The 25,125-nt window shown below is 48.4% G+C and overlaps 1 protein-coding gene across 5 annotated transcripts in view; it reads left to right on the top strand.

The window, feature by feature from the left end:
- Positions 1-1,970: 1,970 nt before the first annotated feature.
- Positions 1,971-25,125, top strand: part of TNIK (TRAF2 and NCK interacting kinase) — a 146,778-nt gene continuing 123,623 nt past the window's right edge. For all 5 annotated transcript variants that reach the window (XM_059479752.1, XM_059479754.1, XM_059479753.1 and 2 more), the window contains exon 1: positions 1,971-2,183. In XM_059479752.1, the coding sequence (XP_059335735.1) occupies positions 2,127-2,183 (57 nt within the window). In that variant the 5' untranslated portion in view covers positions 1,971-2,126. The remainder of the gene's footprint in view (positions 2,184-25,125) is intronic.

The raw sequence follows: 25,125 nt of genomic DNA, 5'->3' as shown, positions 1-25,125 counted from the left end.
CCTGGAAACAGCAGCCCTCTCTGGGATTTCCCTGTCACTTCCCTCCATCATTTTATGCATTTCTTATTTCAGCGATAACAGGAGGATCCTCTACATTTTCCCCATCTCTATAGGCAGTGGATAAATCATAATTAAATCACAGCTTAGCTTGGGACTTGGCACTCGTGCTGAGGATCAGGGCAATCTGTCTATTTGCAGGATTAGACATACATAGATATATATATGCATATATTAATCCTTATGTTTTTCACAAATAATCCTGTGTATTCTTGGATGGAAAGTACATTAGAGCAAGCCAGCATCCTCTCTCATCCTGTTTGTTCCTCCCTTCTCTGCCTGAGAACAAAGACAGCAGGAGGAAGTCTCGCATTGGTTTGTTACCAGTTTCCAGGCAGTTTTGCTTCCAGCTCCCCAACTACAAGCGCAACATTGCAAACCCTGGGCTGGAACAGACACAGACAACATCTGGTCTAGAAAAACATCACCAAAGCTTGGGGACTTTGTTGAATTTAGCATTTTGATAAAATTTGTTTCTTTATATGTGAGTGAGGGCTATTGACTGTGCACGATATTAAGGAGGGATGATGTGCAGCTCGGGAAAAGGGGTTAAATCCAGGCAGGCTGCCGTCACTGCGGGTGATGTGCAGCCCCGTGCGACTCCCGCTACCTGCCACTTGGGCAGTTCATTACCCAAAAAAATCACATTCTGCTGCGCCCTCGCAGCCCTGCAGGCTGGAACAGACACAGCCAGCGCTGCAATCGGGATTCGTACGTGATAAGGCAGAGATGCAGTCCCCGGGGAGAGCCGAGGGCAGCGGCAGCACCAACCCTGCTGTTTCTAGGGAGGTTTCAGCAGCTCCTTCTGGCCCTTGGTCCATCCGTGTGCCTCAGTCCTGCCTGGTGAGGCTGCACCTCCCACATCAGCAGCCTCCCCACAACTGCACGGCCGTTTGTAATACCATTTATTATTACATTTTGGAGCACATCTCCAATCAGAGAGTGTAAGAAAATCCCATCCGCCTGCCAGTTGACTCATGTGTAGGGTTTCCGCTTCCCAGATCTGCATATTGTAAGCTCCTGACACAAGTTGATGTTGTAAGTACAGCTTCCATACGGCTCTCTCAAAGGCAACAGATTTTTTTATACATATATATTTATATACGGCACCTGGTTTGGCAGGAACCACATCCGAAAAGGGGAAATAAGGAAAACTAAAAGCTGACTCTACCTAGCTATTGCTGGCTTGGGAGGCGGTTTGGCCAATTCCAAACACAGCATCCATCCCTTATCCCTACTGAGGATCAGCCTGGGAGTTGGTAGGGCTGGGATGGCTCCCAAATGCCGAGGGAACAGGTCGACAACCGGTCAGCAAAGCCAGCTGTGACATCTGGATCCAGCTGCAGAAGGGCCGAATCTCCCTGAGCATCCCGAGGAACACCAAGCAGGTTCCTCCGGCCTTGGTGCTCCCATCTCCTGCCTGCAGGATTCGGGTTCAGCACCTGAAACTCGGCAGTTTTCCCACCGCACCTGACGGGCACCGCTGCCGGGCTCCTTGCGTGAGGGAATCCACGCGGCCTGGAGCCCTGCGCCTTTCCGCCCAGCCCCAGCCCGGATTCCGGGACCTTTCTGTCTCGGGAGGATCTGCGGGCTGAACGAGCCCGTTTGTGCACCCCGGCGGGTCCCGGCGCCCGTTCCCTCCGCGGGTGCGGCCGCCCCACACGCCGCGTCCCCCTCCGTGCCCTCGCTGGTCGCAGCCGCGGTGCCGGCGCAGCCCCCGCCCGCCCCTGAGGGGGCTCTGCCCGCCCCCGCGCGGCGCCGCCCCCTGGCGGCGGGTCGGGCGCCGCCCCCGCGGTGACAGACAGGGGCGGCGCGGGGCCGTGCGGGCGCGGTGCGGGGCGGGCGCGGCGATGCGCCGCCGCCGCCGCCATCCCGGCGCAGCCCGCGGCGAGCCCTGCCTGCCTGGCCGCCCCTAGGCAGCCGCGCTGCGGGCGGAAGGACAGGGGCGGCGGCGGCGGCTTCTCCTTCCCGGCGCCCCGCATGAGGAGAGGCGTTAAATAGCGCCAGCGCCGCGGCGGCCGCCACTGCCCGGTCGGTGGCGGCGGGGCCGCCTGGCCGGCGGCGGAAATATGGCGAGCGACTCCCCGGCGCGGAGCCTGGACGAGATAGACCTCTCGGCGCTGCGGGTGAGGCGCAGGGCCGGGGATGGCCGGGAGACATGCGGGAGCGGCACCCCTCCCATCCATCCATCCATCCATCTATCCATCCATCCATCCATCTATCCATCCATCCACCTATGCATGCATGCATGCATGCATCCATCCTTCTCCCGGTGGCGGGGAGATGGGGCTGGGGGTCCGCGGGGCTCGGTATGTGTGTCTGTGTGTGTGTGCAATGTGCGCCTGCACGTATGTAAATGCGGGTAAGATAACCGTGTGCGCGTGCATGTGCGCGCCCGCCGCCGCGCGCTCGTGTGCGCGCATCCACACGTGTGTGCATCCGCACATGTGTGCGCGTATCCGCGCGTGTGCGCATCCGCACATGTGTGTGTCTGTGTGTATGTCTGTGTGTGTGTGAGTGTGCCCGCCCCGCAGGTGTGTGCGTGTCCGTGTGTGCGTGTCCGTGTGCGCGCACCCGCGCAGCGCCGTGGGGACGCGGGTGCGGGCGGCCGGGCGGGTCCCCGCGGCGGGGAGCGGGGCCGGTCCCACCCGGACACCCCCGCGCTCCGATCCCCTCACCGTGGGCAGGCGGACACGCAGGGATGGCGGGGCCGAGCACCGCCGGGGTGCGGAGCTCAGCCCCAGATTCCGCTTTCCCCGCCCCGGCCCCGCAGCCTCTCTCCATCCCTTCTCTCCATCCCTTCTCTCCATCCCTTCTCTCCATCCCTTCTCTCCATCCCTTCTCTCCATCCCTTCTCTCCATCCCTTCTCTCCATCCCTCTCCCGCTGTGTCCCTTCGCGCTGCCTCCTCCTCGCACCCCCGGAAAATGAAGCCCAGCATGTACCCTTGAAATGTCAGCCTCGTCAGACGTGTCAGCCTCGGCGTGGGCTGTGGCCTGATGTCCCCCCCGGTCCATTTCTCTTGTAACTTTCTTCCTTTTCCCCGTCTTTCTGGCCGTAAGAACGGCTCGATGGAAACGAGCATGGGGAGTCATTGAGAGAAACAGCATTTATGCGGGAGGCAGCAGCCAGGCTGCTCCACACAGCCCGCTGCATAGGCAAATAAAATCAAGCAGAATCTGCTGAACACTTGAACAAGTGTATTTTTAGAAATATTATTTGCTTCAGTGCAAGGGAAAAAAAAAGAGAAGTCTATCTTTATTCACTTGCCCTACTTTCTTTCTGGTGAGTTTCTGGTTGATTAATAGTGTAAATGATTGCTCAGCAATACACAGTGTAGATGAGACTGGAATGGGGGAACCATCTGCCTTAAAAACAGACTTGGAGCTGGTTTCCCCTCTTAGGTGGAAGGTGCCTTGGGAGGAAGGTTGCTGAAGCTGGTAAGCTGGTGGAGTTAATCCAGGAGAACAGTATAATTTGGGAGAGAGGGAGCCCTCCCCTTCTTCCCCACCTTTTGGTTGTTTTTTTTTTTTAAATTTTAATTTTTTGTTTAACATCTGTGCTGGGAAGTGTATTTGAACTAGGATATAATGTCTTTTTAAAACCATATCCACACGTGCTTAGGTTTTTTGTTTTTTTTTTTTTTTTTTTTTTTTTTTTTTTCTTTTTCCCCGTCCTGTTTGTGGCTTTTTAATAGCAATGCACAGCAGCCACAGTCGGGGTTTTGTTTTCGCTTTAGGAGGAAATGTATATTGCCTCCCTCCCCCTGAGACGCAGCAGCAGCAGCGCCTGGCTGATGAGCAAAGCAGTGCTGGCATTTCAGGGTAACCGGAGACAAGGGGGACCTAAAAACCCTGACTGTCACCAGGGTGGGACAGCAAAACCCTGACTGTCACCAGGGTGGGACAGCAAAACCCTGCTCTCTGCCCAGCAGTGTCCACTCTGCCAGCACGGAGCTGCTGCCGCCACTCAGCCCTCTGCCCCCTCTCATGGGGACAGACCTGCTCTGGCACTTTCCTGTAAATGATGAGGGATGTGGTGGTTTGCAAGCCAGACAAGAATAGGAGCTTAATTTGCCAAGGAATAGATCTCCTTCTAAACTGAGCTCCTCCAGCACTTAGAATAATTGTTAGAGGTCGTAAATTCAGCAGATTTAGGGCACGAGGCGTGAATCATTCCGTGGGGTCTGAATCAGAAATCGATAGTAAATTTGCTGCCTGAGCACAAAACATGGCAGGGAGGAGTAATTCCCCAAGCCTTGCAAAATTTTTATGTATTAGAAAAGAGGTGTCACATTGCAGTGGGTTTGTGGAAGGGTCTGGGTGGAGGAAATGTTGCTCTTGACCCGCCTGTGTGTTTAAAGGGGTGAGAGGTGCCTCTGTGAAATGCTGGGAGCAGGTAGTGACTCAAAAACCTGGCGATTTGTTCCCAGCAGCGGGGAAAGGAAGCGCTCAGGACACTTTATCTCTGTGAGTTTGAGTCACTGAAATGTTCCAGGAAGCTGAGATGAGCCACAGGCAAATGTGTGTGAGAAAGGTGGGCTGCCAGCTTGCCCAGTGCCTTGCTTTGGCTTGCCTCCTGCTGTCCCAGGGAAGGGAGCTGTATCTGCAGGATGGCTCTTGGAGGCTGAGCGCTAGCAGAACCCTGCACACCATCATTCAGTTCAGTTTGCCACTGCCCACGGGCTTGTGGGGTGGGATTTACAGATCTGGGCTGGAAGGTGACATAGGAGGTGGCAGGAGTTCTGGTTTTTGCCACGCTGTGGAGTTTATTTTGGCCACGCAGTCGGGCTCCAGTGCAGCAGTGCATCTGCTTGATGTGCTGGAGGCTGGGCAGGAACAAAGCACTGAATTCTGATTAAAATGCACGGCCTGGTGCACTTGGGGTTGGCTCCTGCCTTCCCTGTGACGTGCTTCTATCCATCACTGGGCACCATGCTCATTGCCCTGGTACCCAGGAGTGCCCCTGTGTGTGCCAGGATAGGGAGGATTCTCAAAACACAGATCTTCCAGTGGTGGTGCTGGTAATGGGGATCGTTAATGTTGCAGAAAAATGTAATTTAAAACAATGAGGCCAGCAAACAGGTAGCACTGCATATTATACTGACAAGAGATAAACTACATTATAATGTTCTTTTGTATGGGCAAGGTGATATTTTTGCTAGTCCACTCAGCATGTTTAATAGCCAGATGACCTGGCAGTGTTATTAACAGAATAATGATTAACATGGGGATTCACACAGGCTGTTGACAGGCATGTTGGAGAAGCAGATTTTTGCAATAAAATGAAAAAGTGTGAGAAGGGATGCAGTGGGCCATGGTCTGTGGTGGGAAATGCACAGCTCATCCCAAAAGGAGAGAGCAGAAAGATGGGGCTGGGTTCGGTGGTTTTTCCCCCCCTTTTTTCATCTCAGCAAATGCAAGAGCCTGTCATCTCTTGCTGAAGGCAGTGGCCTTGATCCTTCTCAAATATTCAGGTCAGTAGCTTTTCCCGTGCTGCATCCATCTGCAGGGCTGGGCCTCTGGCTGATGCTCTCAGAGCAGTGGTGCTGGGCTCTTCTGCAGTAGCTGCCACAGCTGGATTCATCCCAGTTGCTTTGCAAGGTGTGTGGGAGTTACAAAAGATCTCAGGGAGGAAAAACCTTTCCCAGGGAGCTGATAACCCCTGGGCTGGGTCTGGCTTGGGGCCAGCAATCCCCCTGCTCACAGCTGCTGCTCGTCTTGCAGGCAGGGGCTCGCCCTGGGCAGAGGGCACCAGGCTCAGCTGGGATGTGCAGCTGGGCTGGGGGTTTCCTGCAAGGCAGGGAGTTTAAAAAGAGCCTTTTGGGGAAGAAGCAATTGTTTTCTTCATGTACCTGGACGTTGCTTTTGTTTTGAGCTCATTAACGAACGCCAGGCTTTTGTTGTTTGCTTCAGCAAAGTGCTGACCGTGCACTCTTTGGAAACTGTATCCTAAAATCGTTTATTGTTTTGAAAAAGCCTGGCCTTTAATGCTCAGGCTTGGAGGGGAGACAGCAAAGAATTTAAGGAGCCGGTGAGTATTAGCTGTTGCTGGGAAGAATTGGATGAAACCCAAAAATGTCACTACTCTTCCTTTAGCCTGCTTTGTGTAGAAGTGAAGTTTCAGTGGCCCTTTGTTTGCATTAGTTGATCACTGTCAATGAAGATAAAAGCTGACATGTTAAAAACCCACAAAACTCAAGCATTCTGGCATTGTCCTGTTTCTAGAACTTTGTCAGTTTATGGCATATTTCAGCATCATTAAAGATTTAGGAGAAGCTCTATTGTGGGATAAGCACTGCAAGCCACCACTCAGGAGCATTACTCTGGCAACATTATTTTAGGTTTCTTCTTCCAGCACATTTAAAAAAAAATTCTGTAGCTCAACAGAATTTGGGCAGCTTTTGGAAAGGTCACCTTCCTAAATAGAAAGAGGAACAAACTTGACTGGAGATGACTTCTAGAGAGTAAAAGAAAAAAGACATGAAAAGCTTATTTTGCTGTATTTTACATGATAATGCTATATTTGCAAATAACTTTGCAAATTAATATCTAATTTAAAATTAAAATAGTTTAACATTTATTTTGCAAATAACTTTGCAAAATTTGGGGCAGATGTTCAACAAATGAAAATATATATTCACAGTTCCTGAGGAAAGACACTCTCAAGAGTATTCCATCAGGAACTTAATCTGTCCTCTTCCAGTGTCATTCAGTGCACATGTAAGCTATGGAGCATGACAGCATCCATGTGCTTTGTCTGTTTTGGAGTCCTTTGAGTTCTAAACCATAAAACTGCAGCAGAATACTGGTCCTGAATCACAGAATCACGGAATGGTTTGGGTTTGAAGTGACCTCAGAGCTCATTTAGTTTTAAACCCCTTCCCTTAGCCCAGGCTGCTCCAAGCACTGTCCGGTCTGGCCTTGAACAATTCCAGGGATGAGGCATCCACAGCTCCTCTGGGTTTTATGTTGCAGTGCATTTCTACCCTCTGAGAAAATAATTTATTCCTAACATCTAATCCAAATCGTTCCTCTAATTTAAATCTTCCCAAAGGGATGGCAATGTCCAACTCCATTCCTTGAGCCGTTGGTGCAAATGTATCCTCTGTGCACCTGTGCATGTTCTTGTGTGTGCTCATGCAAAGTTACCATGGAAAAGGGTCTGTCTTCTGTCACATCTTTCTCTGGGGTTGATTGTGTTCTTTTCTCTGCCCTTTGGAGTTGTGCAGCCCAGCTGCTGCTCTTCTGCTGTTACTCTTCAGCACTGGTCTTCCTTATCTTTGCAGTTCTTCCACAGCACAGCAGTGTATGGTGTGTTTGAGGGCATGGAGAATTCTCTGTTCTCACTGATGTTCTTTTGCTGGGCAGCCATAAAAATTAATAATTTGGAGTGAATTTATGGCAAAATGTATGCTTGAGCGGGCTGAAGTTTGAGCACAAGCACTTTGTTGAATCAAGCCTTGAAGCAACAAAGAGCATTTGGCTGGTGTGCATATTTAAAATAAAGGGTCTGTTTTTAATGCATGTGACAAGGAGGAGTTAGAGGAGGTTTTTAACCTTGCTACCTGAAGGTAGTTTTTTATATGCCAGGCTTGTAGCTGTAGTGGTACAGCCTGTATGAGGTGAGGGATGAGTTTCCATTTGATCTGTGTGTGAATCCCCATGGATGAATCACCCAGCTGTGGGAGAGGTGTCCTTGGAAATCATAATTCGTGTGAGGCCAGGTCAGGGGAGAGCTCCTGGGCTCAGGCTCTGAGCTGCTCCCTGCACCCCCTTCCTGACTCCTCCTGATGCACCCTCACCCCTGGCAAGGGCAATTACAGACACCAGTGGGGGTTCTGTGGCTCTGACCTGCAGGCCAAGGACAGGCTATTGATCCCTGTCTCAATTCTTCATGCCTCATCTGTAAAGGGGCAGAATCCTGCTAGATGTCCCGTGCTTCCCCAGGGAAAGCTACCAGCAGCCAAAAGGGTACATGGTGTGGAGAAATACCTTTGGCAAAAGCTCTTGTGCCTTGGGGTGTGGAGGATGGTTGAGGGTTCAGGACCTTCCACCTGAAGGCAGCTGGCTGCCAGGGGAGCACACACATTGTTTTCCCTTGCTGCAAACTACAGAAAAGACCAGGAGCCTGATGGAGTGAAGGACTGACCTGCATCTGCTCTCCCAGGATTTGGCTGATCCTTTCTCCCTGCTGGTGGCCTTTTTGGCCCTGACTACCCTGCAGGTGTAGAGCCTTTCTGTTTGCTGATGCTCAGGTGCCTTCTTTGCTACCTTTCACACAGCCATTAAAGCGGGATGCAGGTTAAAACCCACAAGCCTAAGTCATTTTTTAGCTCCATTGGGTGAGAGGGTGTGTTTCCCGCTTAGAAAGCCAGCAGCTTTAATTTCCTTCTCCCCAGCCCCCTTCCTCTGTCCGGTTTTGTCACTTTGCACTGTGGCTCCACATTGAAAGTGATGGCCAGTCTGCTCTGGGCACAGAAAGACAATTTATGTAAGTGAGATTTGATGTTTTCCATGTAAATTGTTTATGATTTCTAAAGGAGCTGTGGCCAAGGAACGCGGTCCTTGGGAAACGGATACTCCCCCTCTCCCTGTGCTCCTCCTCCATGGCTGTTTGTGGATGAGCCCTGCAAAGGGCTGAGCATCCCCTTCCTGCCCTGGGATGAGGATGCCCAGCACATCAGCCCCCAGCCCTGGGGAGCTCCTGCAATGGCTCATTAGAGAAAGGAGAGGAAAAGCCACCAAGGTTGGAAAGCACTGATAAGAACTTTAGTTGGCACTCAGTTCTATCTTTCTGCACGCTTGATTTTTATTTTGTAATGGCCAATCAGAAAACATTTCCCTTTGATCCAGAATGTCACTTTTCAGTGCTGCTTTGCTGCAGTGCTTGCCAGAAGTTCAAGGTTGTGTGTTGGTAATAAATGATGGCAATCAGACAGGCAGCACTGGAATGGCCAGGCTGGATAGCAGCTCCTGCTTCCATCCAAGGGAGCCAGCAGCCTGTCCTGCCCCACACTCAGAAACTGAGTTACCCTGGCCAGCAGAAAGTGTTCCCTTTGCTCTGCTCTGCCACAGGAGCCTTGTCAGATATTCATGGCTTTGTGCAAACAGCATCCACTGCCAGTCAGTGAGGAGCCACCTGTGCAGGTGACACTGTCCCGTCCTTCCTATGGTTGCAGTCTGGTGAAAACAGCCCTACCCTGTGGCAGGCACCTATTTGTGCTGCTGTGAGCAGTGAGCTGCTCCTCTGAGCAAAGCCTGAGCAGTGCAAGCTCAACATCCTCCTGGTTCTGAGGCTCCTGCTGCAGCGAGGGTGGGTGTTTCTGCTTGCCTGAGTGCACGTGTGGTTTTCAGCCTCACACTGCACACAACCTTTTGTTACAGATTTTGCTTGTTCCCTCCAGCACAGTGGCATTTCAGGGTGCAGAAAGTGTTGCTTTCAGAACAGCAAATGGTTCCGAAAGCAGCTCTCTTTAAAAGCCAGGGATATTGCCTCACGTGCATATTTCTTTATAAGCTAACAAGAAAAGTAAAAAATTTACATGGCTGACAGTTTCCCCTCCCCTTCCTTTTAAAAATTCCCTTTTCTCCTGATTTTGAAACTCAGCAGGAAAAAGCCTACTGCCAGCTGAGTCATGTGTTCAGTGCATGACAGAAGTGACTGTTTGGGATCATGCCCTGAATCTGCTGGATGGTGACTTTAGGATGGATTGGAGGTGGTAGAGCCTTTGCTGAGGAAAAGATCTCACAGCTTGAGCCTAATAAAATGTGTCTAATAACTGCTGTAGCATGCTATAGAAATACAAGAGATCAAAGCTTCAGAGGCATTTATTTTCATAATTTGTGGGTCAGATCCTTGCAGGACTAATTGGGTGCTGTTTGATGTCCAGGCAACAATAGAAATCTCCCTGTACATCGGAATATATTTGTCTCTTCCTCTTTCTTTCATACCAAAGCATAAAAGCTTAGTGTGATTTTGAGATAAACTGGCAAAAGGGGAAGAGCAGACCTCACTGCAGTATTAGGAGGATAGTGAGGCACTGGGACAAGTGCCCAGAGAAATGGCAGATGATCCATGCATGGAAGTGTTCAAGGCCAGGTTGGATGGAGCTTGGAGCAGCCTGGTTTAGTGGGTGGCATCTCTGCCCATGGTGAAGGATGGCTTAAGGGTCCCTTCCAACCCAAACCATTCTATGCTTCTATTACGCTGGGGCCATACAGCTGATTCAGTGGCCAAAACAACGTGTCTGCTTACCAGATGTTGATTGTTTAATTACCATCAGTGCTTCAGGAGCACTAAGCCTCATGGCTGTTGCCTACCAGGCTGCTGCTCCCCAAAACATGAGCCAGGATGAAACCAGAGGATGAGTTTGGTGGTGCAGCTCAGTGTGCTCCCCAGCTGTGGCTCTCCAGTTGTGAATCTCTGGTGGTGTCTCAGCACCGTGGGTGGTCACCCCAAAACACAGCAGGTCAGAAATGCTTTGGGCTTTGCAGGGCACTTACAAAGGTCTTGTATTTATATGTATTAAAAGAAATTGTACAAATATAAATAAAAATAAGCGTGGGTCTAACTGTTCCCTCTTGAGTGGAACAGGACAGCACAGCTTGTCCTTGTGCCTGGCAAATAGACCTTCTTCAAAACAGGCCAGAATTTTCCAGGCTACTCACTCAGATGGGAGATGCCAAAACAGTCATGAAACATGGCTGGAAAGGAAGGTGCAGTGCTCTTAAACTTGTGGGTTTGTGTTTTATATTCCCACTGAATACTCAGGATAGGTGTTTGGGGAAGGGGATTCTCTCAGGTGTCTGCAGATATCACCATTTGAGGAGGAAAGAAAGATGGGTGTGCAAGGCAGATGTTTCTGGAGAAGAACCAGAGGCCAAAGGAACAAAATGAAAAGGACTTTAAATGCATTTTCTAGCCATGCAGACAGGCTGTCTTCAGTGCAATAAATCTTCAGCCTTTATATATTGATTAGCTTCAGTAAATAGTGTGATGACTCTGCTCTTCCCATCGCTATTCTGTGGAGATCGGTGTGTTAGTATGGCTGAAGAGGCTATAAAAGCTAAATGGGATTCCAGTAGTGAGAGCCGTTTACAAATGCACTCCAAAGTGATCCTCACAGCCAGTGGGACTGTGTTGGACTGCTGTAAATGTAAACAGAATGCTCCACTGGTGACCAGGCTCCTAATGGCCGTGTTTTCTAATGGGCAAAGCTCTTCTCTGAGCCAAGTGTCCTCCAGTGCCTGTGCCCTGCCCTGGCAGGGATGCTGTCTGCCCCTGGTCCCTGGCTGGGCACCTGTCATGGACACATTGTGAAGAGGAGAGGCTGAAATATGGGGATCCCTGGCTAGAAAACAGAAAATGGCTGAAAATGCCCCTTTTTGCACCAGCCATGTAAAAATTTCTTCAGTATTTGTATGATGCTGGGCATAATTTGAAGCGATTTTGCTTGTTAAGCTTTGCTCCTGCTCTTGGAGCCAGGTATGTGATGTGGCAGCCTGAAGGTGGTTGTGTTTGAGCTCTGGGCAAGCCCCAGATCCCTGAGCATTTGCTACAAAAAAGCATGGACAGAGCAGGAAGATGGCAGGAGCAGCATCTCATTGTCCTTGTGGAGGATGGATGGATGGATGGATGGATGGATGGATGGATGGATGGATGGATGGATGGATGGATGGATGGATGGATGGATGGAGAGCTGCTTTACCTGTTGCCATAGCTGGAAGCCCATCCAGAAGATTTCCATAGGCATCTCCCTGTTTTGTGACTGTCTGTAACAACACCCTGGTGAAAGAGCTCTTCCAGAGGTGGTTTGGACCATGAGCCGAAATCCCAGGTTGCTCTGGAGACAGCTGAAGGAAAGATAGGATGGAGCAGTTACAAAATTACCATAACAATGCACCTTTAATTCAGCTTGAAGGAAATAATTGAAGACTAGTTGTCACTTACGTTTGTGACCTCTGCCGGGATGACTCACACTGCAATATAATATGAGTCACTTGTTAATGATGGCCTGTTAAGGAGAAAGTGCCAAATCCCTGTAACTTCTTCTGTAAAAGCCAGGATGGGTGTTCAGGATATTATTGCCTAGAAGTAACTGATACTCAGGAGCACTGAACACCTTGAGGTGGCTCTGGGTGACTCCGGTGTGAAAAGGCAAAGGTCCTGAGCAGAAATGCTGCTTCTTCTTTGGCCTTGGTTTGAAAGAGCCACAGAACACGGTGTAGCTCTCCTCCCCAGTGCTGCCTTGACATGCCCAAGGGTGGGGACCCTGATAGCTTTCCTTCCTGCCAGATGGCCCAGCTGGCCAGAGGGCAAGTGCCTGCTGGTGGGACAGAGGCTGGGAGGGAGGGAAGGCGGGTAGTGGGTGCTCAGCTGTGCATAGATCTTTTATTTATATGTATTATGTCTTCATGCTCTTCTCTACAGAGCATGGGGAGGGAGGTCTTGGAGGCATCATGGCTGTTGGGAGAACGTGAAGGGAGCACTAAAACACTCTGTGGGAAGGTCCCTGGGGTAGCACTGATGTAGAGACCTGGGGGAGGAAGGTGAGGAGCTGCAGCCTCTGGTGCCATGCAGGGAGGGCTTGGCCAGGCACAGCTTCCCCCTGAACTCCTCGTCTCTGACGTGTGAGAGAAGTTTTTTATGGCCTCAGGAACTCGCGGTGCTCCTGCAGCAATTGACTTGAGCACTCACTTGTTAATCATCTACCAGCTGTATTAAATGCTTCCTCTTACCGAGCTAGTGTTTTTCCTCAATAAATGAGATTTCACAATCCACAGAAGAAGTGAGGGACTGGTGTGGAGATGCTTGTGACCAGGGGTAGGAGCTCACCAAGAAGTGACCAGCTCCTGTGCTTGGGAGGGGGTTTCTCAATTGACAGAAGAATGATTTTGTCTGTAGTCAGGAAATTCTGTGAAGTGCTGACACCAGAAGTTAGCTTGGAAAAGGGAGTATTTTCCCCTTGATCTCATAATTGTAGAGAAGCATGGAAAAAGGTCTTCTGGAAAGACCATAATCCAAAGGGCAAATAGAAGACTTCAAGTAGCTTATTGAAAATTCAGAAGAAAAAATGGAGATAAATGTGTGAGGCTCTGCCTGCTTTCTTCCCCGAGTGATAAAACAGAGATCCCTGAGCTGCTTGTGCCATGCTTTCATCCTGCAGGTGAGAAGCTGCCTTCCCTCTCTTCTGCCACCTGCTCCAAGGTGTATCTTGCCCTCTGGGCTTTGCCTGGTGGCAGTCCAGAAGGACTGGTGCCCATACAGGATCCTGCTGCCTTAGATAGCACCAGTGTGGGCACAAGGAGGCAGGAGGGTGGTGGTGAGGGGCTGTGGAGGAATGGACCTGAAGGAAGAGAAATTTACTCTTGGATGTAAATTTCAAGGCAGTCTAAGGCAAGCAAAGGACATTGAATGTACGTGTTGGTTGCATGGCAGAAAATTGTGTTTAGGACCTTAGGAATAGCTCTCTGTGAGGGGTGGGGGAATGAGACTTCCTGAAGAGAAGCTGCCAGCACAGTGGAACCCAGATCTTGAGCACATCTGTGTTTTGTCTTGCTCGTTTGATAACGATCACCCACTTCTTTATCAGTTCCTGCTTTAGCATAGTGTTCCTGCTGCTGTGGGAGCTCTCATCATGCCTCTTGAATAGGCAGAAGTTCATCATCTGATGGAACTGGAGGCACACCTTGCAGGTGGGCAGACCAAACCCCCCAAAAATGGAGCAGTGTGGTTGACCAGCGAGACGGGGCAGAAGTTCAGAGGTGAAGCTGGTTTCTCAAGGCCCTTTCACCATAAATGGTGGGTTTGTTTTTGCCTGTTGATGTGACCTCTTTGTGCTGCTGGTGTACAGCAAAGTGCCTGCACAGATGAAATGTCCTCGAGAGAAGATGCAAAAGCTCTGCTCATTATCAGAAACGAGTGAAACTGCTCCAAGCTAATATGGCTGCCTAAAAATAGAAGTGGTGTTAGGGGGAAGGGCTGTCTTCTGTGTTCATTTGCCCTTGATTTTCATGACATTTTGCTGCTCTATATTGTGTGTCTTGTTCAGGAGACTGCGTGTCCTGGTCACACTGAAGTAATTCACAAGAATGTGTGCTTGTGTCAAAAAAACATCCTGAGGAGTCTGAAGAGCTTGTTGGGGGTTTATCAGTTAACTGGCAGAATGCAGTTATTCAGGTTTATTCCCTCATCCTCCTGCCCCTCTTGTGTCCCTTGCTGTGATCTTGAAGCCTTTCCTGAAGGAGTGGGAGGCCTGAAGAGGGGGATGTGACTGACAGTGAGGCTCTGGGATGGGTGCTGTGAGGTGGTGGTTGCACAGGCCATCCATCATGTGCAAACCTTGCCAGAGAGGACACTCATACCTCAGCTGAAGGTTGCAGCATCTACTTTGCAGTTAAGCGAAAAAAAAAAAAAAAAAGGAGAAAAAAATTACTTATGAGACTTAATTACTGAGTTATTGTTATTCAGTATTTAAAGCCCAAGTTTCATAACTGCCTTGTGATATCAGCATTCATGTTCTTTGTCAGTATTATGCAAGCAGCTCACCTTGTGATCATGGAATACTGAAAAGTGCTTTCTAATGCTCACCCTCGTTCCTCAACGAGTCCATAAAACCTCTTCTGCTTTCCATTAATTATGGAACAATGGAGCATTTTCCTCTTAAAGGGAGCTGAGCCTTTTTTGTTTTTTCTTCAAGTTCTTGAGCCAGCTGCTCCTCTGAGACATGTCTGTTCCAGAGTGGACATATCTCCCGTCCTTCACTGCATTGTCTTTTGCCACTGGGGAGAAAGCAGGAGGTTTGTGGGCCAATCTTAGGGGCAGAGGTCTTGCTCTGCTGAAGCAGTTCCAGCTGGTGCTTCGCTGTTTCTGGCACTGCTGTGGTTGGTGTGATCTGCCTTCAAGGTTAACTGAGGCAGCTGGGAAAGATGGGAGCAGGTCCAATGGGGATAACTCCATTTCCTTCCCAAAAGAGCTGAAATACTGGCTTGCTTGTTGATATTCAGTTGTTTTCCAAGTGAGAGTTTGTTTAAAACCAGAAGAAGCCTTTCTGGCCCCAGCAGGAGCCGTGCTGTGAGACCCTGGCACTGCAGCTCTGGTTTCACCTGTGCCAGGTCTGGATTTTCCCCACCTTCCAGATTTTGCAGAACACTGAGAGCAGACCTCTAGTTTTCCTGCTGATCAGTCCAGTTCTGCCACTCAGTGGCATCCAGAGAAAGGCTGGGACAGGGAGGGTTGTCCTGTTCTGTGGGGGTTGCCTGTGAGGTGGTTCTGCAGGTGGCTCTCCAGAGGTGGTGGGGTCTTGTGATGTTCTTGGGAGAGTCTTGAATGATTTCCTTGACTTAAGAGATGCAAAATTTAATCTTCCCTCTGAGCTTTCTCGAGAAAAAGGAAATGATTGTTTTTTCCCTTCCCTGTAGGGGGAAAGGGTTCAGATGTTTCTCTGAGCCCAGATGTGGAGTGCTGAAGGGGATGTGTGCTCTCTGGCCAGTGCTGCTTCTCCATCCTCCAGACTTTTCCTCAGGTGCACATCTGGAGATCCATAACTCTTTTCACATGCTAATGAGGGCTTTACAGATAAGATCCCCTGTGAGGAAAGGAATGCTAGGACAGTCTCATAGCAGGGGAAATCAAGGTGAGGAGTGGTCAAACATCTTCCTTAGATTCACTCATGAGCCGTGCAGCCCCAGCAGAGCTCAGAGTAGAAGTCAGACCCTTTGGCCTTTCATCCCGTGTTGTGGCCATTAAACTCTGCTCTCCTAAGATTAGATACCCTGTGGTTTTACTGTCTGCAAGCCTCGATGAGCAAATTCCTTTGGATAAATGCTTTTCTTGTACACTTGCCAACACTGAGTGATGTTTGGGACATGAGGGAAGGGAAATAACTTGCAGGCGTCAATTTTCAGGAGATGAATCAGATGAAGAGATGATACCTAACAGGTCTGAGCTGTTGGAGTGGCTCAGTGGTGAGGATCACATTCTGTGTCTCTGGTTTAGACTAAGTGATATGGGAAACCCAGGGTGCAGCTGTACTGCCAGCAGCTTACCATGAATTTGAATATTGCTGAACACTATCCATTCATGGATATTGCTGGACAATTGGATATTGCTGAACAATATCCAGTTCCTCTGGGTCTCTGGCAGGATGAGAAATGGCACTGGAGTTTGAGCCTTGGAATGGGTGCTAAAGGGATTGGAGTTGCATACTTGGTGTTACCCTGACCAAAAAGTCCATCCTGGCTTTGCATCACTTGCAGTCTGGGAAAGCTGATAGTTGAGGTGGTTTTCCTGCATAATGAATATTCCTTTTCAACACAGGTCTTCAGAGAAGGATTGCAAAAGCATCTTGGTGTTGTGGTAGTTTGTGTTTCTTGCTGCAGCGTGAGGCTGTAAGGTGGACCACAGCTCAGCTGAGCACATGCTGCCTTTGGCTTTCAATGAATCTGCAGCATCTCCCCTCCCTTCAGACCAGAGAGACAGTGATGGGCCAGCTGGGTCTGCAGAGAGGGATGAGGTGAAGCTTTCTGAGCATTTAGGGTGGCCTGGCAGAGTTTGTTGTGCTGTTTATTTTGCTTTCTGTGGGGTTGTGTTGTCGCTGAAACACGTGGGTTTGATTTCTGGTTATGAGCATCCTTATCTGCCTCTGTAGCCATTAGCTCTCTGTCTTGCCCATGTGGGAAGCTGTGAGCTGCTTCATCCGATAAGGCTTCTCTTATCTCTTCTGCTCTTTATTGTGTAGAATTGAAATTACTCTAGGAACTATAAAAAAGAGGATGAGCCTGGGAATTGCAGCTGAGGAGTTGTGTTTCTCTTCCCTGCACAGACCAACGAGATGTCAATAGAAAGTTTGAATGTCTCCAAGCATCAGCCAAAGCTGAGTTCTTGGTCATGTGTTATGTTAAGAGCAAAACATATGTCCTGAGATTTCCTTCCCTTACTTTGTGCAGCACCATCACAACACCACGTTTGGCCTTCTAAACTCATCAGCCTGCTTGTGAAATATTCAGTAAAGCTGAGTTTGCATCACTGTCAGTGGGCTGCATCTTTTTGGAGTGACTTTGATCTTGCTTTTACTCCGTGCTGAGTAATTTACAGCCCTCTCCCTCTGCGAGTCTGGCCCTTGCAGGCTCTCTTGTTTCTCCTAATCATCGTAAGCATTTAAGTGGTATTAGAGCTGCTTATCCCCGTCTTGTTCTCTTGTAGAGTCATTAACACCTCTGCAAAGAAAGTGTCAAACTGTAGTAAAGTCAGCTGGTGGCACTTGGCAGTGGTTTGAGTGGTTCCAGAGGGAGCAGGGGGCTGAGCAGGGTGTTTGGGAGGGATGCTGGTGGTGGGTTCACCCTTGGGAGGTGGTGTTCCCCTTCAGCCTGGGGTCAGGGCTCCTTTCTGGGTATGACAACAGGCACCTCAAGCTTTTGTTGAATTCTTCCCCCACCCCAATTCCCTAGAGCCCAGAAACATCCATCTCTCTATGTTTGCTGTGCCTCGTTCAAGGGCATGTCTCTAATGATGTCAGCGTTTTTCTTTTCTGTTCTGTTACCTTTACAAAGAGATGTTCAGGGGTGATCCCAGCAGGAAGTCATACAAGAAAACCCAGAGCTGGTTTTGCTCTTCACCTTGTCTGTGTTCCTGTGCCACAGTGGTCTGATCTGCCTCATGGCCATGGAGAAGTCCCACTCATTGCTTGGTCCTTGGAGCCAGTTGAGCTCTTCACTAATTAATGGGAGATTGTCATGCCTTATGTTAGGCTGGCAGGAAAAATTAATGGGGGTGAATAATAGCACAAGATACATGGGAATCAACGTTTTTCTCCTTGGAGGCTGTAGATGTAATCCACTTAATATTCTGTGGAACACAAGATTAATATTCTTCAGCATAATATATTTGAGGGCTTTTCTTTTTAGTTTGCTGGCAGAGGCATTGCTGCATTGCTAAAGCTGAGGGCAGGGGATTGGGAGGGGGGGGAAGGATGCTGACCCAACTTCCAGAGGATTCAGAAACAGAGAAATCTGGCTAGAGGAGATTAAACTTCTTCCTGGCTAGCAGGACTTCTATGCAAAAAATGTGTCTCACACTGGGACAGCCCCTGTTGAAAGCTGGTAGGGTGTCTTTCAACTCTCTGGATGCCTGAATTATTGGGGAACAGATCTGATTTGCTTGGACTGTGTGGTGTGACTCTGCTGGTGGGCTCCCAGTGCAAAGCTGGTGCCTGCAGAGTGTGGAAACCAGCCCCAGCCTTGCACTTGTCCTCCTTCACAACAGAGTTTTGCCATGATTTAAACTCATAGAGCTGCTAAGCTTCATAGAGGTTCCTTTAAAATAATAATAAAGCAAAGCCCCTGTTCTTTTTCTTTCACAGGATGGAAAGAATGCAGTGGGTTGCCAAGCTTAAAGAGGAGTAGATACAGCAGAAATAAATAAATAAATGAAGACCATTTATTTAAAGTTGATTAATCTGATATGTTCGTAGTTTTCTAAAATAAAATCTAGCCCCAGAGAGTTTAGCAAATCAAATAACAATAACGGCAGTTAATTTAGAAGCAGTTACTAATGTTTCTCATCCCCTTTTCAGATCCTTAAACACTCATGATTAATATCACATCTTATGACTGTGGGCCAGATCCTCGTGGGGATGTGCACTGTGTCTCTTGGGATGAAGGAGGTGGGTTTGAAGAGCTGACCCCATTTCTGAGTATGGGAAGGACTGAAGGGCTCAGAGGAGTGGCTGGTGGTTGTTGGCACCTTGTGCCTCCAGGAGGAATAGTTCTGATTTTTCAGTTGAAATTCCAATTATTATGGGCTTCCCCACCTGCTTTGTTTTCCTGTCTTGTACTGGTCTTCAGCAGGTCCCTGTGGTCTTACAGAGCTTGCTTAGCTGCTGTGTGTGTGTTTATATTAACGATTCCAGCCTGCTTGTGTGAACTAATAAAAAATGGTGGAGCTCTGCAAGAAGCCAGATAATGTCACAGCTGGTTCCAGGGACCAGAGCTAGCTCCCAAGGCAGGGAGGTGTCACAGGGCTCCAGTTTGACCTGTGGGTCAAATAAAGCAAAATATGGTGGTTGTGTTTATGGGACATCAAGGTGATTTGCAAAGCAAAACCTGCACATCCTCCTGGGGTGTCTGGGAGAATGGTCCCTCACCTTGTCTCATCTAATGCAGATATCAAATGAGCTAAACTAAATAATCTGTGTGCCCCTGCCGAGTTTAGTAGTTCAAGACATTGGGGTTTGAAATAAAAAGCATCTCCTTCAATTTCTGAGTGTGTTTCACAATGTAGGAAGCCACCAAGAGATACAGAAGACTTGCTATAGGAAATACTTCACACCCTGGCAAAAAAAAAAATCTTGCTAATCACTTCAGCAACTGTGGACCAACCCTGATTTTAGGCTTTTTTTGGGCATGGATCAGGTAGGAGCATGATTTTTGCTGTGGAACCTTGTTTTACACCCAGTTTGAGTGTCTATCATAACCAACCTTTTGGACTTCCTGCTGGGTCATTTCACAGCCTGTGAAATGTAGGAAAAAAGGTGAGAAGCCTTCCTTTCCCCTTCCCCACATCTTGTTAACTCTTGGGTGAGCCACGTATTTCTAAATTGAAACATGCAAATTAGTACAAATTTGATAATATTTTAGATAATTCTGCTGATTTGTCAAGACAATTCAATGTAAAAGTTTATAATACAAGGTTTTGGCATCTTGTTGATATAGTTGTGGAGTTTGGGATTTTTCTACAGTCTATGCTGCAGAGTTCTGCTGAGTAATTTAAAGTGATTTGTTCCCCATATTGTCCTGGCTTGAAACTGCTGCCACTGGGGAGTTATCTGCATTTCTTGCTAGCCAGCCCTTGTAGAGCCAAGTGTGAGCAGCTGATGACAAGTGACAGGCTGTGGGTAAACTCCTTGAAAAGCACAAAACCAGCAGATAACTCCATCTCCAGATGATCTGTGAAAACTGGGCTGATGTGAGAAACTGAATCCAGCAGGGGAGGTGGTGTTTCTCCAGACATGTGTACAGGGACAGGAAAATATTGAAAAGTAATGGCAGCTGCTTTAATCTGGGATTCGGGGATTTCTGGAATGCTTGCCTACACGCCTGGCTGTGTGTTGGTTGTTGCACAGATCCCTGCTGTTGAAGGCTGTAGTCCTTGGGTTGTTGATGCTGCAGTCCTTTCATCCCTGACGAGATTTCTGATAACTGAAAAATGGGCATAAGAGGTGCAAAACCATCCTAGTTTAAGAAAGCAAAAGGTTTTAAGATCGCTTTTCTTTTCTTGCTCCAAAATGCATCTGGGAGTGAGACGTTCTCCCGTTTTAAGCCATCCCTCTGGGCACAACTCTCACTGCAAGGAGGGAGCAAGGCTGTCATTTCTTGGCAAAGGTGGTCCCAGATGGTGACCCCAGCCCTCCTGTGAGGGCTGCAGGAGCTGGAGTGTCCTGCAGTGCCTCAGGAAGGTGCAGACTGGCTTCTGTCACCCCTGCCGACAATGCCACAAGCGTGTCCTGCTGTTGGAGACTGAATGTTTGTTTGCCTGTGTGTGAGAGGGTGCTCCCTTCTCTTGGCACGAGCTTGGCAGCAGTTGTGCTTTACACAGTGCATCTCCAGGAGTGGGATGTCAAGGGGCTGCAGTTCCCAAAACAGCTGCCTTGGTAAGTGATTAAACCAACTCCTCCAAGAGCCCATAAACCTTTGATAGCATTCAGTGGCAGGTAACGACTTCAGCTTGATGCAAACATTTGCTGGCCAAGGTTGAAACTCTCTTTCTCAGAGGGGTGAGATCTAAACATTTAGGAATAATATCTTACTGGTCTGAAACTACATGAATGACTTCCAGTGAGGAGAGCATCCAGCTGCTGTGCTCTAATTGATGTCTGCATCTGAAGAAGTGTGGTACAATAGTGGTAGTGACTTCAGATCTTCTGGGGGCTATAGATGTGATTTATAATTGGCACTGCAGCTTTTTAGAGACACTGAGCTCAGCCAAGCCTTTTATATATTGCCTTGTTGGAGTTGTGTGCTTGAATTAGGCATATGTTGAAGGGGTTGATGGCGCTGAGGCTGCATTCATCTAGCAAGGCATTGAAAACCTTGGGGTTCACTTAGCTTTTGCTGATGCTTCTGGTGCGATTGGCTTCTGGCTCTCCTGGGTGAACAGTCTGCTGTGAAACTGGGAGGTGGGCTTGTCATACAGCTGCAAACAATTCATGGAGTCTGTCCTGGTGATGTATGGAATGTGCTGTGGAGCTTTAAAGGGGTGAGAGGAATGGCTGCTTTGGAGGGAAATTAACTTCAAATGAAGGATAAGTACAGTTGTGTTGTCTTGAGGGTTATTGAATATCTCAGCATTTCCTTACCGTGCTGAGGCTCATGGAGGCCAAATGTTCATTTTCATTAGCCTCAAGTCAAAACTCGCTGCCTTTTACTCAAATGACATCAGGAGAGATGAACTCACCTTGTTGTGAAGGAGTGTCAACAACTCTCCATGCTTTTGAAGGAGTGGGAAGGAGGCTTGGACCTTTGTTTTGATTAATGTAAATGTGTAGCTTGTGGGTGGCTTTTCCTTGGCCTGGACTGCTCTGACATGCTGGAGGAAGGTTAATTTATATATGTCATTGTTGTCCTCTCCTGGTATCACTAGTGCATCTTGGTCTGTGGGACCCACCATTTGCAGTGCTGTAACTGCATCATTCTGGTTGGAGAAAACCAATTTTTTTCCAGGTCAGTATATATGTGTTCCTTACAGGCTTAGAGCTCCCACATTTCATATTTATGGAGAGGGTACAGAATGGCTGCTTTTTCTTTTGACGTGCTAGAAAGGAGAAACTAGGTCAGAAGAACTCTAATTTTGTGTGTGCAGGTTTGAGTCTGTGAGCAGGAAATCTGGAATACTCAGTTTATTGTAGCTGCAGTGGCTTGGCCTCTGCAGAACCAAATGGGAATGAACTGTCTATGTGCATAAGGGATTTTGTATTTTTCTTCCCTAAGCACTGGTGTTGGCTATTCCTCTGCTGGCTGGGGGCTACAAATCTACACTTACATCCTAAATTGAACAGGTAATAGTTGAAGAAGTAATACAGTTTTATTGACTGAAAAGCCCAATGTGGTGATTAGTTCTTATTTAATTTTGCTGCTGCCAGCTATTGGCAGGTCTTAACATTCTGGAAAGGAAAGAGACGCTCACATGGTGGCTGGAGCTTTATTGCAGTGAGAAGCTGGAGAGGAGACTGCTGGAGACCTGGGAGAGAGAGTGGATTTATGGTTCAGGAAGGGGGAATGGACAGAGCACAGATGTGGCTCTCAGTGGGGCCTGGAAGAGCATCTCCTGGTGAGATGCTGCACAGGATGGTTCAAATAGATTTGTAAACAGCCTTCTCAGCTGTCCAGGGGAGAAATTTCTGTTAATAACTTTCCTTCTGTTAATAACTTTGCCTTGAGAGCAGTTTTTCTTACGCTGCGTAGTAATGCTGTTTCTTGACTAACATCTTCTTTTAAGCTACGGAGCTGGGTGTTTGGGGGTGAGGGAGGACAAACTGCTTCTCCAAAACGAAAACAAAGCCCTTGGGGAGTTCATTATTACCCTTCCAAGTGGAGCAGCTTGTATTGCTTGAGTGGGCAGGAGGTGCAGTGGTAGATGGCATTGATGATAGCTTGTTTTGTGAGTCTCTGGATGGGTGGGCGAAGGAGGGGAAGGTACCAGAGCTAGCAGGAGAAGGCGTGAGATTAAACAATCCCTGTGAGGGCTGAGGAACATCCAGGAGTCCAGCATGGTTCTGCTCCATTGCTTGGCTTTTATCTCAGAAATACCTGTGCAGCCTTTTGAGGTTTTTTGCACTGCTTTAATTAATGGGCAGCCTTAGGGCTATGTCTGTGTGATTGAAACTTGAAAAAGTCATGTCCCCAGCATCTTTTTTAGAAAGTTGCCAGTGACTCAGTATTTTGTTGCCTTGGCCTCTGCCTTCCTGCTTTGTTTGCTGCTGTATTAGCAATCCTCTGCTGGCTTGTGCAGTCCATCTTCACATTACTCACAGGGCTGTTAACTAGAAGTGCCTTGGAGATGGAGACAGCCAGCTGATTACTAAAAAGCAGCTGTGTCTTCAAGTGCTCTTCAAACCCCTCTGTTTTTCTGTGAACTGAGTGTCATTTGGGGTAACTTCCCCAAGGTAATCCAGACCTTGTTTTGTCACACAAGTGCTTCAGTTCCTGCTGTAGAAGCCAGTGCAGAAAGTGCTGCAGAAGGAGTGAAATTATGCCCCTTCAGAAGGAATAGCAGGGGAATTTGTAGAGCTTGGGGTTACTGGGGTCCTGATGGCTGGGAGATTTATGGATGTTTACAGAGTTTCTAAAGCTTCCTGCTAATATGAGAGGTGGCTTCACAGAGTATGGCCCAGCCAGCATTTGGCCTTGGGGAAATGGAATCTGGGCAGGTGTACAGTGTGAGAACAAAAGGCTTCATCCTTGTACTCATCCCTGGCAGTGGTGCTTTGCATAATCAGGAATGTTACTCTGACGACAGGTTTTGCCTATTGAGCTCTACTGCTGAAAGGCTTTTCTGTCTCCCCTGCACTCCTTGCAAAACCTTTCTCACATTCTCAATCAATGATCTTTCTCTTCTGGTTGGAGCTTGGTTGGGTTGGAAAACTCAACTTTCTCCAGGCAATTGACACCTCAAGACAACCCCTTGGGTTGGCAGTGCTGCCATGCCAAGCTGTGTGGTGCCAGGTGGGATTATGGTTTTCCTGGGCTGTCTGGGCATTGCCATTAGTTTACAAGAGCCAGCTTTTTGGGATGAATGGCCCTCTGGTGCTTCCCAGTGCCAAAATTTCTCTTTGTAACTCCCAGGAGTTGCCTAGGCAGAGGCACCTGCCCACAGACAGAGCTCCCTGGGTCTCGTGTTGAGGGTGATGAGTAAATGGCTTTGTAAGCCTGCTTTGTTTTTTGTGGGATCTCCTGTTGAGGCTGTTTTATGATGGAGATGTAAGGCAGAGGCTCACAATATCCTGATGCTTGGGAGCATTAGTGCATAGGCTTTATATTTTGGTGGAGGTTAAAAAAACTCTTCTGATGCCGCAGAGCTGCTTTAGCTGATTGGAGCCTGGGGACACTCCTCTGTTACTGACCCGTAACTCTGCTGCCTCTGGTTACACACTGCTTTTTCCTTCTCTAGGGTTGTAACATTTGCTTAATGACTGGGTAGCTCCATGATTTTTGGCTGGAAGTTGTCATTAGCTGCTAGAATTGGGGGACTAAGTGCACAATGATTGCAGAGGCTCCAATCTCTGATTTCCCCTCTCGCGCATCCACAGCAATTGTGGTTTAATTGATGCGCCCCTGGGTTCCCCTCTCCTGAGCATCTTTCCACTGTCTCCTCATGTAACCCTTCCTGTTACATCCCCTTTGTGTGGGCTAGAAGAGAGAAAATTGAGTCTCCTGCAAGGAAAACAAGCAGATTTGGTGTACAGGCTGTGGGTAAATATTTCTCATGTTCATGGACACTTGCATAGTGGTATTTAAAGATGGCTAACTTGTGTTCTGCTCACCATAGCCAACACTGATACACACCTGCAGGCCTTGGCCCTCGGGTGACTTAGCCCTGGGTGTGGATACTGCTCTCTGAATTGTCTCCTCAAGAAAAGTGTTGGCTGTTTTGTGCCTTGGACTTGTTGGGACATTGTGGTGTGGGCAAGGACATCTCTCAGCTTTAGTTCTGTGGGTTAGGCAGAAGGAAAGGAGCAGTTTTAACCAGGAACCTGCCAGCCCCACTGTGTGCTCCATGCTGATAAGTCTTCAAAAGGGAGGCCTGTTTTGTTACTGAAATTTGAATGTATCCTGCTTTATCACCCACACACAGAAGTCCCTTTTCTGATAATGCACCAGTTTCAAATGCACTGTTTACTGAAATAAAGTGGCCTTTTTTGTCCTTACCCATGATATTGCTGGAAAGGATGATGCCTCTGTGTTCTTCTGTGTCTCAGACTGGTTTTAGCCACTGAGACGTTTGTGCCACTGATTTTCTTGAGAGATTAGGAGAAACATAACAATTTCCCACTTGAATTTGAGCCTGTCCAGGC

Source organism: Ammospiza nelsoni, chromosome 10 (genome assembly GCF_027579445.1).
Source record: "Ammospiza nelsoni isolate bAmmNel1 chromosome 10, bAmmNel1.pri, whole genome shotgun sequence".
Lineage (NCBI taxonomy): Eukaryota > Metazoa > Chordata > Aves > Passeriformes > Passerellidae > Ammospiza > Ammospiza nelsoni.
The sequence above is the reverse complement of the archived record's forward strand: the minus strand, read 5'-3'. Positions and strand labels throughout refer to the sequence as shown.